Source organism: Antechinus flavipes, chromosome 3 (genome assembly GCF_016432865.1).
Source record: "Antechinus flavipes isolate AdamAnt ecotype Samford, QLD, Australia chromosome 3, AdamAnt_v2, whole genome shotgun sequence".
Lineage (NCBI taxonomy): Eukaryota > Metazoa > Chordata > Mammalia > Dasyuromorphia > Dasyuridae > Antechinus > Antechinus flavipes.
The window spans coordinates 318,684,766-318,698,838 of record NC_067400.1 but is presented as its reverse complement, the minus strand read 5'-3'; the positions used below and the strand labels follow the sequence as shown (position 1 = coordinate 318,698,838).

General features: G+C 34.0%; 1 protein-coding gene across 4 annotated transcripts in view; it reads right to left on the bottom strand.

The window, feature by feature from the left end:
• Window positions 1-14,073, bottom strand: part of SEC22A (SEC22 homolog A, vesicle trafficking protein) — a 104,817-nt gene that overhangs the window by 51,421 nt on the left and 39,323 nt on the right. For all 4 annotated transcript variants that reach the window (XR_007951908.1, XR_007951907.1, XM_051985425.1 and 1 more), the window contains exons 5-6: window positions 10,483-10,598; window positions 2,878-2,943 (exon numbers count right to left, since the gene is read on the bottom strand). Coding sequence is in view for 2 of the 4 variants with exons in the window: in XM_051985425.1 (XP_051841385.1) it covers window positions 2,878-2,943; window positions 10,483-10,598 (182 nt within the window). In the remaining 2 variants the exon portion in view is untranslated. The remainder of the gene's footprint in view (window positions 1-2,877; window positions 2,944-10,482; window positions 10,599-14,073) is intronic.

The following is a 14,073-nucleotide window of genomic DNA, read 5'->3' as shown; positions in this document are numbered from 1 at the left end:
CAGAAAGATGAGTCTTCCTGACTCCAGGCTCAGCATTCTAGCTATTACACCATGAAGCTGCCCCAATAACAATAATTATTATTATATTTACATTTGATACTTTTAAAAGTTCCCAAAACACTTTATTAAGAAATCCTCTGTTTCTTGTATATCGGTGACCAATAAATATATACAGAATTGCTAGCTGACTATGGTATTTTCCTAAGCAAACTGATAAAGGTTTTATACTTATCTTATGAATCATCTCAGAAATTTTTTCAAAAGGGTAAAAGACCTATCTATACAAAATTTTTATAGTAGTTCTTTTGTGGTGGCAAAGAATTGGAAACTGAGGGGATGTTAATCAATTGGGGAATGGCTAAAAAAGTTGTGGTATGTGATTGTAATGTGCTATAAGAAACAATTTCAAAAAAACCTAGAAAGAATTATATGAACTGATGCAAAACAAAGTGAGCAAAACCAGGAGAACACTGTATACAGTAACAGTAACACTATACAATGATTAATTGTGAATGATTTAGCTATTCTCAGCATATAATAATCCAAGTCTAATTCCAAATGATTCAGGATGAAAAATGATATCAATCTTCATAGAAAGAATTGATAGAATCTGAATACACATCAAAGCATACTTATTTTTTCATGTTTTTTTCTCCTTAGGTCTGTGTCTTTTTTCACAACATGACTATATAGTAATATGTTGTCCATGAATGATAGTCTATATCAATCTGCTCAGGAAGAAGAGAATTTAAAAAAAAATTAAACCAATATTAAAAATTATAATTAAGGAAAAGATAAAATATTATTTTAGGAAAAAAACCATCTCAGAGGATTCACCTTTTGTTTCTGAAAAAAGATTGGATGATCCCTTTCAAAAAGAAGAAAACAACTGTACTGTGGATACAGAGGTATTCAAATATCTTGAAAATCTGATTTCCTATTACCTCCAGGAACAAATTAAAAAACCCTCTTTTTGATGTTCAAAGTCCATCATAACCAAGTCCCTTCCTATTGAAACTTCTTACCCCTTACTCCCTAAGTGGTACTAGTGTCCAATCTGTTCTAGCAACAAGATACTCCATCTCTTAACTCTAAACATCTTTTCTGTACTCCAGGCTTTTTATGCTCCTTCTTCTGCTCCAACTATTCACTTCCCTGACTTCCTTTCAATCCTAACTAAAATCCCACCTTCTACAGGAAACTTTCTTAACCCCTCTTAATTGCAGTGCTGTCTTATCACTCCCCCCAGCAATTTATTTATTTTTTAATATACATTGCTTTATGAATCACATTGAGAGAAAAATCATAGAAAAAGGAAAAACCATGGGAGAGATTTAAAAAAAAAAAACAGAAAAAAGAAGTGAATAGAGTATGTGTTGATTTACATTCAGTCTCCTTAGTTAACTTTTTCTGTATGCAGATGGCATTTTCTGTTCAAAGTCTATTGGAATTGTTTTGGATCACTGAACTACTGAGAAGAACCAAGTCTTTCATAGTTGATCATCACATATTCTTGCTGTTATTGTGTACAATGTATTCTTGGTTCTAGTTGTTTTGCTCACCATCAATTCATGTAAATCTTTCCAGACCTTCCTAAAATCAGCTTGTTCATCATTTTTTATACAACAATGTTCCATTACCTTCATATACCACAACTTGTTCAGCCATTCCCCAATTGATGGGCATACACTCATGTTCCAATTCTTTGCTACCACAAAAAGAACTGCTAGAAACATTGTTGCACATGTGGGTCCTCTGCCCTCCTTATGATTTCCTTTGGACAATAATAAAATTTATCTGCAGTGTTGTCTTTTAATGATTTCATATATATCCTATGTGTAGCTTTACATATTTGTTTGCATGTTACTTCAACCCTACCCTCTCCATAGTATAAGACTGTTAAAGGAAGAACTGTTTTTTGCCTCTTTTTCCATCCTCAGCATAGTAGGTACACAGCAAATGTTTGCTGAACTGAATTGAATCACTATGATAAATGTTTACTTATGGACATTTATTAGGAATAATGTGCCATCCAAAGAGAAGACTGTGGGGACTAAGTATGGATCACACCTTTATTGTTATTTGCTTTCATTTTATTTTCTCTCATTTTTTTCCCTTTTTGATCTGATTTTTCTTGTGTAGCATGATAATTGTGAAAATACATATAGAGGAACTGTATATGTTTAACATATATTGGATTGCTTCCCATCTAGGGGTGGGGGTGCGGGAATGAGGAGGGAAAAAAAAACCTTATGCAAGGGTGAATGTTGAAAATTATCTGTGCATATGTTTTGAAAATAAAAAGCTATTATCATTAGGAAAACTACACTTCTCTGATTAGGTTTTAAAATTCTTTCCAACTGGACTCCAACTAACTTTTCTATCTATATTATACATTATATTCCTTCATGTATTCTACAGTCTAGAAAAACAGGCCTTCTTGCTAGTTCTCCAACATGACAATCCATTTTCAATCTCAGTCTTTTTGTTCCTATCTCTGTATTTCTGCACAGCCTGTCCCTCGTGGTTGGAATACATGTATACATTTTTGTTTTTTAGAATCTCTAGTTTCTTTCAAAATTTAGCTCAAACACTGTCTTCTGTATGTGGCCTTTCCTGGTCTCTAGTTGCCGGTACCTTCCAGAAAATTACCTTGTAATGATATTGCAAATACTTAATCTGTATATATTTATATGTGTGTATCTTGTTTTCCTCCATCAGAATACATACAAATCCTTGAGGGCAGAGATTTAACTTTTTTCTTTATATTGCTAATGTATACTGCAGTGTTTGGCACATATCAGACATTTAATAAACACTTATTGATTTATAACATCAGCATGGAGTTGCTCCTTAAGAAATTTAATCAGAACCTACCTGGTATAGACAAGCTGCTGTTCCAAGGAAAAATGCAATGACATAACTGAAATCCTCACCATCATTCTGTGAAAACAAAACAAAAACTAATAATCTTTTTCAGATGGAGAAGAGAAAAGAAAGAAAAGTGGTCTAATGCAACAACACATTGTAGGGGGACATAATATTAAATAACAACAATATGCACACAGGATAGTTTTTATAAAATGAAGTCTAGACAGCATTAAAAGTAAAAGCTGAAATAGGAAAAAGTATAAGATCTGAACCTTGTTCAGTTGTGGGAAAAGATGGAGACAATAAGAACCACACCAATGATTTCTTGAGGGCCACAGTCTTAAAGTTTTTGCAAGGAGTCTATACTTCACTAAGTGTAGAACAGTAATATAATAATAAAATTAGAAATAGGTATACACATTCACATATCTTCTCCAGATATAAAAAATAATATATTCTACATATATGCTTTACTATTTTAAAATTTTTTATAGTTTTTGTTGTGATTAATGAAATATGAATTCATTAAAAAGCATTATTGAATTCATGGTAGATTTCAGTTATGATTTTCTCAGTCAATGAATAATAATAATACAAATACTGAGAAATGTTAAAATAATAATGTTAAGTAAAAATGCTAAAAAGTCAAAGATTTTGAGAAGTCATAAAATTTCCTAACTAGTGGAGACTTTAGATAATCTTAAAGTGGAAATTGAAAATGAGGCAATATACTATAAAGTCAAAGTTATAAAGCTAAATGGAGCCACTACCATGCATCCATACCTCTGTTCCAAATCAGACCTGCATTTATTTTATTTACTTAAGGTAAGAAAAAGATTTTCACAATATTTTGACCTTTGTCTGTACTAAAACATAAACTAAAATTCACAACTTTATCAGACTATATACTATGTTTGGAGGGTCACCATTCATGGCAAAGCAAATTTTGTTAGCTAGTGAACATTTCATCAAATTGTTCAATAAAATAACTCAGCAAAATGAAACCATTAAAACAGATACTTAGTAATCACTAGGATATGCTTTTTTAAAAAAACCCAACCTTGTGAGACAGAAGGTATAAACTTGACATTCTTGAATTTCTAAAATGGCAATAAGCTAAATGAATAAGGAGAGAAAAACAGATAATTTATCAAGAATGTCAATATTATACTGATGAAGGAACTGAAAAATGTCTCCTTGCTTCTGGAAGATTCCTCTTAAATGTTTAATCAATTTACCATAGCTTCTTTTAATGTCTCCTACAAATCTCGAGCATAAAGCCCTCCTTTCTTCTAGTCAGGACAATGTTTTTTCTTAGTTTCAGAAAAATTGTACTGAAATTTTTCAAAACATACAAATCTTTACATGAACTGATGCTAAGTGAAATTAGCAGAACTACGAGATCATTGTACATGGCCACAAGAAGATTATAACAAGATCAATTCTGATGGGCATGGCTCTATTCAACAATAAGATGATTCAGGCCAGTTCCAATGATCTTATGATGAAAAAAGAATCTGCATCCAGAGAGAGGATTGTGGGAACTGAGTGTGGATCACAACATAGCATTTTCACTCTTTTTGTTGTTGTTTGCTTGCATTTTTTCTCATATTGTTTTCCTTTTTGATCTGTTTTTTTCCTTGTGCAGCACGATAATTGTTAATTTTTAACATGTTTAACATATATTGGATTGTGTGACATCTAGGGTAGGGGAGAGGGGAAGAAGGGGAACAATTTAAAATACAAAGTTTTACAAGGATTAAAGTCGAAAAAAATTGTCCTTGCATATGTTTAGAAAACAAAAAGCTTTAATAAAAAAGAACCCCCTCAAAAAAGCCTAAGGGCAAAAACACACAAGTCTCTATTATGATTATGTCTTCATGAAATGACCTGACAAGTTAGTGAAATTGTTTTCTGACAACCTTTAGAAATGACTGATTTGAGACAGTTCTCTATTGAAAATAGGAAGATTTCTCTGATAGAAAGATAAATTTCCCCTGAGGTCTCTTCCAGCTTTTAGAAGCGTTTTAGATAAAAGTACCCCTGTTTTCATAGTACCCTTGCAAGGCTTAAAGGGATTTCACAGATCATCTTACAGATCACTCATTTTAGAAATGAAGAAACTGAGATCCACACAGATTAAATGATTTGCCCAAAATGACACAGATAGCATCAGAAACAAGATGTGAACTCATGTCCCAAATCCAGAACTATTTTCACTATATCATGCCTCTCTTCATCTGACATAATGATAATCCTGAGTCATAAAATAAGATCAAATTTGATCCTAAAAAAGCTCCCCCAACTATTCTACTTTAGTTAAGACAATATTAATTTTTATAAAATCTCCATTATATGCCAGGTGCTCTGTTTGATGCTAGGGATATAGAAAGAAAGGTAAGACAATCCCTGCTCTTCAAGTCATAATCTAATATATGAATCAACATGCAAAATCTACTATGCAAACTTGTTTGTATGCAAGATAAAATAGAAATAATCAATGGAGGAAAGGCTAAGAGGGTTCAGGAAAGGCTGACTGTATAACATACAATTTAGCAGGGATATGAAAGAAGGCATAGTAGCCAGAGATGGAGATGAAGAAAAGGGGGTATTTCAAGAAGGGGATCAGACAATCTTTAAAATTGGGACATGGTATTATTAACAGAGAAATGCAAATTAAGACAACTCTGAGTTACTACTATATACCTGTCAGATTGGCTAGAATGACAGGAAAAGATAATGCGGAATGTTGGAAGGGATGTGGGAAAATGGTATGCTAATACATTGTTAGTGGAATTGTGAATCCATCCAGCCATTTTGAAGAATAATTTGGAACTATGCTCAAAAAGTTATCTCAAACTGTGCATACCCTTTGATCCAGCAATGTTACTACTGGGCTTATCTCCCAAAGAGATCATAAGGAAGGGAAAGGGACCCACATGTGCAAAAATGTTTGTGGCAGGCCTCTTTGTAGTGGCCAGAAACTGGAAACTGGAAACTGAGTGGATGCCCATCAATTGGAGAATGGCTGAATAAGTTGTGGTATATGAATATTATGGAATATTATTGTCCTTTAAGAAATGACCAGCAGGATGAATACAGAGAGGCTTGGAGAGACTTACATGAACTGATGCTGAGTGAAATGAGCAGAACCAGGAGATCATTATATACTTCAACAATAATATTATATGATGATCAATTCTGATGGACCTGGCCCTCTTCAACAATGAGATGAACCAAATCAAGCAGTAATAAACTGAATCAGCCACACCCAGCGAAAGAACTCTGGGAGATGACTATGAACCACTACATAGAATTCCCAATCCCTCTATTTTTTTCCACCTACATTTTTGATTTCCTTCTCAGGCTAATTGTACACTATTTCAAACTCTGATTCTTCTTTTGCAGCAAAATAACTGTTTGGATATGTATACGTATATTGTATTTAACTTATACTTTAACATATTTAACATGTATTGGTCAATTTGCCACCTGAGGGAAGGGATGAGGGGAAGGAGGGGAAAAGTTGGAACAAAAGGTTTTGCAATTGTCGGTGCTAAAAAAATCATCCATGAGTATATCTTGTAAATAAAAAGCTATAACAAATAAATAAATAAAAATAAAATTGGGACATGGAGAGTGTCTTTGAATAAACATCAAGGAGGCCAGTGTCACTGGACTGTAGAGTAGAAAATAGAATGTAAGGCATAAGAAAACCAGAAAGACTGGGGACCTTTAAACACCAGAGGATTTTATATTTTGAACCTGAAAGTTAATATTGGAGTCACTGGAGTTTACTGAATGGTGGAAGGTATGTGTGCATAACAGACCAACACTTCACAAAGATCACTTTGATAGCGGAGTAGAGGTTGGCCTAAAGTGGAAAGAAATTTATGGCAGGTAGATCAGCCAATTGTTCAGGATTGAGGAGGTGGGGGCCTACACAGGAATGTGTAGTGGAAGTGGCAGTGCCCCTGGAAGAAAGGGATGTATGCTAGAGATGTTACAAAGATAAAAATCAATAGGTTTTGATGATAGACTGAATATGGGCACTGAGAATAAGAAGTAGAAAATGACACTTAGGATTACAAGCTTGGATGATTAGGAAGATGATGGTATTTTCAACAGTAACAGTAACTCTCAATAACAGAAGTTTGGGTGAAGGGGAGATGAGTTCAGTTTTGGACATGATGAGCTTAAAATGTTTAGGATATCTAGTTCAAGATGTTACAAAGATAAAATGAACAGGCAACTGGAAATATGAGTTTGGAGGTTAAGACTAGGTAAATAAATTGTTGAATTATAAGCAGAGAAATAATCACTGAATTCATGGAAGTTGATAAGGTCACCAATTGAAATAATGTAAAGAAAGAAGAAAAGAGGATTTCCCCAGAGCCCTGGGAAACACCCAATTTTAGTAAGCATAACCTCAATGAAAATAGAGCAAAGAAAAATGAGAAGCATTCAGGCAGGAGAAGAGCCAGAGATAGTAGTGTCACAAAAAAAAGAATATCAAGGGAAAGAAAGCGACTGACAATGTTAAAAACTTGCAGAAAGATGAAGAAGGATGAGAAACTAAGAATTGGCAATTAAAAGATCATTGGTAAGAGAGAGCAGTGTCAGTTGAATGATGAGGTCAGAAGTCAAGAGAGGAAAAAGAAAAAGACAAAAGAAAGAAGAAAGAAGTAATTGAAGGCACCAGATATAGATACACTTCTCAAGAAGTTGAACTAAATAAGGGAAGAGCGATATGGAAGAACAACTAGCAGGGACGGCTCAAAAAAGGGTTTTTTTGAGCATGGAGAAGGCATGGGCATGCTTGTAGGAAGTAGGGACTAAAAGCTTATATACTGCTCTTTTTCAAAAAACATGCACACAGGGGCAGCTAGGTGGCGCAGTGGATAGAATACCAGCCCTGAAGTCAGGAGGACCTGAGTTCAAATGTGATCTCAGACACTTAACACTTCTTGGCTGTGTGACTCTGGGCAAGTCACTTAACCCCAATTGCCTCAGCAAACAAACAAACAAACAAACAAACATCCAACATATAATACCAATAATTTTTAATTAAATTTTAAACCATGACTCTAAGAAAGCTGTAAGAGCTATCATTCTTAATCGTAGTATTCCAGAGATTTCATTTTGAGAACTACTCCCCTCTCTCCTTCTAAATACTCCCACCATTCCAGAATGACTCTGGGATACATAATAGCAATTTTTTTGTATTTGGACTAGTCCAAACCTCATGCTAATGATATTCTTTTAGGGGTTTTAATTATCACAATGCTCATAGTCCCCAAAGCTTTCTCTCTAGCTTCCTATTTGCCAACTTTCTACTGGCTTTTTCTATTTGGAAGTTCTGCCTAAACCCAATTACATGCTATTGCCTGGCCAACAGTAAAGGCTTAATAAATTTACTGGCTGACAAATTAAATCATTTGTTTCCTTGTTCCTCCTCACTCAACTTCACCCAATTCACCATCCTGTATTCTCCCTAAAATGGAGGCTCCATTCAGGTTGAATATCCTTCTACTTTTCTCACAGGCAGGCAATATAGACTCTTCCATGTGAGGAGAGAGAATAGGACTAACATCTTCTCAGTTCCCACTTAGCTACACTCACTGTAGACTTTTCTGGCTTTGTCCTGGGCCAGGATCTGTCCTCTACTCTAGTTTTTTACTTTCTTTGTATGTTGTTTTGAACCATTACAATGTAATCTCCTAGAAAAGAGGGACTGTTTCTTTTTCTTGTATTTGTATCCTCAGAGCTTAGCACAATGTCTAACACATAATAAGCACTTGTTTATTGACTATTAGAAAATTTTCACCTTTGACTTCACTCTCATGTAAACATCTTTCAACCTGCAAATTTTTCTTTATTTTTTATTTCCCCTATTATAATTCTTGTTCATATCTTTATTACTTCTTATTTGGCCTATGTAACGAATTAATTAGCCTCATTCCAGCTTCTTACCCTAAAAATCAGTGACAAATTATTCTGCCTAAAGCATAGCTCTGATTACCTTGTTCCCCTGGCAAAAGACTTCAAATATCTTTCTAATGCCCATAAAAAATCCCCAAATCCCTGAAAACCACTGACTCTATGTGTCTATTTTTCTATCCTTATCTTCCATAACTCCCTGATGCATTCCTAACACATCACTCAACTAGGACTATTAACTGTTTCCTAAACATGTTCTGATGTCTATCACTTACACACCTTCTGTCCTCTTTATTCTAGATTAATGGAGCTAATTCCAAGTGTTGGTTAGATGATTAGAATCTCTGGCACTTTACACAGTGGCTGGTAGATTTAATAAAATGCTTAATGATTGTTTGAAAATACTTGTCTTCCCTAATATCTAGCAGCAAAGATTCTCTTAAAATTAGAAATTCTTAACCACAATAGTCTATGAATTTGTTTTTAAATATTTTGATAAGTATTTCAATATAACTGATTTCCTTTACAATCCTTTTTTTTTATTTTATAAATTTAAAAACAATATTCCAAGAGACTGAAAACAGGCTGACAAAGGGTAGCATAACATAAAAAAGGTAAAGAACTTCTGCTCAAAGCACTTTGATTTCCTCATTACCTACTCTAATTCCTATAATTTCTCTTTTTTTCTCTTTTATTATCAAAGCTAACATTTCTAAAACAATACTGAATAGTAATGGTGCCAGTTGCCAGCCTTGTTTCACCCCTGATCTTAATGGAAATGGTTCTAATTTATCCCCATTACATATGATACTTGCTTATGTTTTTAAATAGATGCTATTGATTATTTTAAAGAAAATTCCATTTATTCCTATACTCTCTAGAGTTTTTAATAGGAACAGGGGTTGGATTTTGTCAAATGTTTTTTTTTTCTGCATCTATGGAAATAATCATATGATTCTTTATTAGTTTGGCTATTGATATAGTCAATTATGCTACTCGTTTTCCTAATATTGAACCTGCCCTGCATTCCTGTTATAAATCCTACTTGGACATGGTGTATTATCCTGGGAATAACTTGCTGTATCTAAGTACTTATATGATAAATATTATGTCCACAGCACTAAAAGATGAAAACAAAATCCTATGCTCAATTTATACACATTTCAATGTGGTTCATGAAAGATTTGAATTATACCTGGCTGGATCTTATATGATAAAAAAAAAAAAAAAAAAATGCAAATAAGGTCAAGACCCTCCCTGAAGAATTTCTAGATGATGGCCATTTTTCCTTGAGTTTCTAGAGTTTCTTTTCTTCTATGAGCCTTCTCAAGGGCAAGCCATGTACCAATATCTGTGTGAAGATAACAGTAAGGCAAATATTGGGTAGCAATATAATTTAAAGCTAGATTGTTCTTGTTTATTAGAGTTCTGTCCTTGAATGTCCCTCTCCTCTCTCACCACGTCATGTTTCTCTCATCACATTGCATTTTTTATTCTGTGTACATGCTATCTATAGTCTTTCTATTAGACAGTAAGCTCCTTGAAGTCAGAAATTGTCAGTTTTAATCTAATATCTAGCATAGTACATTCTTACAGCAGGTAGAGTGTAACTATACAATATAATCATAAGAAGTAACTATTTTCTATAAAGCTGTATAAATGACACAGTACCTGTAGGAGACTTTCTATGGCATGAAAGCCTCGAATTAAATTCAGAGCCCCACATAAAAGACTAAGAATAAATGCCACAATCCCTGGCAGAGTCACTGGCTCCAGTCTCTGATGAGCTGGGAAAAAAAAGAAAATAGTCAAAAACAAGCAATAGTGTCTTATCTATAGCTAAATCTAAGTTAGAAAATGCAATTTTTTAAACCCAACCAAACTAATCAATAAATATGATATATGAAAACATCCAGGTATGTTACTAAAATAAAGAAATTCAAAATAATGTAAAAATTATTTTTCTAAAATATAAAAATAAATGTTTTTTCCAAACATTTTAAATAGACATTTAACCTGAAGGTATTTCATTTTGTATTAGAAGTGCAAAAGAAGACTCAAAACTGCTGAAAAATTTGTGAGGAAATATGTTTAAAAGGTTCAATGTTAACATTATCGCATAAGTCACTTCAATTAAAAACTTGTTGTACAAGCTATTTTTCTGGAAAGGTTTAAAAAACTATTTCAAAATACACAAAGTTTATTTTTGAACAAAACACCAAAGTTTTCCCCTATATTCAAATTTTCAGGATACAAATGCGACTTGATAAACTGGTTAAAAAAAAAAAAAACAACTAACTCTTCTATAAATGCCAGTTTAACTCCATAAAAGGTCTAATGGACATAGTTTTAGTGGTCATCTAAAAGTAACTTCAAGACGAAATTAAAATGCCAGCCTGAAAAAGTCACTATTTTACCATTACAAAAGCATTCTTAACTGCTTAGCTCTGCTCTATCTTTTACACAAAACACTGTGCCTTCAAAACTGTCCCCTCAGACATCGTTCTGTTCTTATTGAATAAACAATGGAAACCAAATATAAAAAATAGACAACTATCTACATGAGCATTCAGGCCACAAAAGGGAAAAGAGATAAAAGGACAATTGAACCATGTCCATACCATTTTATTTAAATCACTGAAGTGTGAAAATATAAACAAAGAAGTTAATGAGCTGGATCATTAATCTACAAAGGATATAAATCTTCGTGGCTTACCCATTAACCCATGCATCAGTGAAAAAATTCCCCCAAAAGTTCCCAAGTTACAAAAGGTTGAGGGACACACACACACAACAAAAATTTCTCTAATTCATAGAAAGTAATGAAAAAGAGATATCATTTTATTATGTTCAGTTTTGGGGACATTCTTAAGATTAAAAGGGAATTAAATGATTTTATATGCTGACACTGATTTTTCATCATTTTCTCAGTAGAGGGAAAAAATGTATAATCTAGGATTCTACCTGATTAGTCTCTCTCTTCCTACCAGGCAATTAGTCATATGTTGTTTATTCTCTGAGAAAGAAACTTACTTTTGAATAAAAATACATATAAAAGGAATTCTTAATATAAGCCTCAAGCAGCAAAGTACCTATAAACTGAATGGATTATGTAAATAACATGCTTCTGAAGTAATTGAAACAAAGTTTATCTTGGTCTAGAAATACAAAACAGTAAGGCATCTCAAAAAAGCTTTAGGTCCTTGTTATCTGAGAGGAAAAGGATTTTGCTATTTTAATGTTCCGATGTCTATTTAAGATATACAATATTTTAAAATACGTATGAAAAAGTGAATGTTGAAAACTATCTTTGTATACATTTTAAAAAGAATATGTATAAAAATACATATTTAAGAAATGAAATGCTACAAAAGTACATTATTTTTCCTAAATAAGGAAGACATTTATTCCCATTTGGTCACTTGGTCTCTGAATACACCAGCACATATTTTTAAATTACAAACTAGCATTTTAAAATTATTTAAAGCAACCAAGGCAGACCATGTGCCTCCTTTAAAAATTATGGCATTTTCACCGTTATCTTGAAGAACAAGTTGCAACTATGCTAAAGTGATGAGGGATGGAAATTTGAGACTAAAAACTTATTGACAATACTTTCCCTGACAAACCCATAACCTTTTTTCAATCCTCATTCTCTTTGTAACCTTTCTTCTCTGTAGCCTTTGACACTACTGATCACTCTCCTCCTTAATCCCTTCTCTCCAGGTTTTCAGGACATCCTTTCTCCTGGTTCTCTTTTATCTATCTGATTGCTCCTTTTCTGTTTCCTTTAGTGGATCTTCTTCCAGATTCTAGAAGGAACTACAGGTTCCCTCTGATGCATGTCCCTCTGGATTCTGTTTCTCTTTTCTTCTTCTCTACTACTTTCCTTGGTGATTTCATGATCCCATGGATTTAATTATCATCTCTAAAGTGGTGATTCTTAAATCTGTTTTCCTTCCCCAAACTCTCTGCTGACCTCTAATCTTGCATTCCAACTGCCTTTCAGGGATTTTAAACTGAATATACAGTAGACATCTGAAATATGTTATGTCCAAAAACGAATTCATTTTGCCCTAAGGCCTCCCCCCACACCAACTTGTGGCAGCTAGATGGCGCAGTAGGTAGAGTGCTGAGCTTGGAGTACAGAAGGCTCATCTTCCTAAATTCAATTCTGACCTCAGACACTTATTAGTTGTATGACAAGGGGCAATTCACTTTACCCTGTCTATCTCAGTTTCCTCATCTGTAAAATGAGCTGGAGAAGGAAATGGTAAACCACATGAGTTTCCCTGTCAAGAAAATCCCAAATGGGATCGCAAAGAATCAGGCACAAAGGAAAAATATCTTCACAACAATCCCTTTCTTCTATCCTTCCCTATTACTAGAGAGGGCTATACTCCCAATTCCTCAAGCTTACAACCTTGGAATCATCCTGGACTCCATATCTCTTATCCTCTCCCCCCCCCATATCCAAGCCATTGATAATGTCTGTCAATTTTATCTTTGCAACATCTTTGCCACCACTCTAGTTCAGACTTTCATTTCTTCATGCTTTGATTATTTCAGCAACCTGCTTGGGGGAGGAAGGTGTGTCTGCCTGTTTCAAGCATCCCCCCTCTCCTACTCTAATCTATTTTCCTTTTCAATCACTAAATTGATTTTCTTAAAATGCAGGTCTGTTCATTTTGCTTGGCATTCAAAGCCCTTCATAATCTAGTCCTCTCCTACCTTTCCAATCTTAACCCTATATCTTACTCCATAACACAAACTCTTATATCCACTAAAACTGATCTCCTGGCTTTCCATGAATAAGACACTCCATTTTTCAGCTCTGGGCATCTTCTCAGCACTAGAATACTCTCCTTCCTTCACAACACCTACTGAACTCCTTGGCTTCTTTTAAGTCCACTTACTATAGGAAGCCTTCCCAAAGCCCTCAATTCTAGTGTCTTCCTTCTTGTTAATTAATTCCTATTTATCCTATATATAGCTTGCTTAGTATAAATTTGTTGCATATTGTAGCACTTGGCACAAAGCTTAATACATAGTAGGTGCTTGATAAATGTTTATAGATTGATTAAAAAATTCTTCCCCCATCCCATCCTGCTTCCTCATCTCAGTGAGGAAAAATCCATTTCCAAGTCCTACACTTAGGAATGGATAGCAAGAGGACTCCATTGTATTCAGAAGGCAGGCATTCGACAGAAGCAACTATGGGGCTAGATTGCTTCAAGCTAATCAAAACCCTAAGAAAAATGT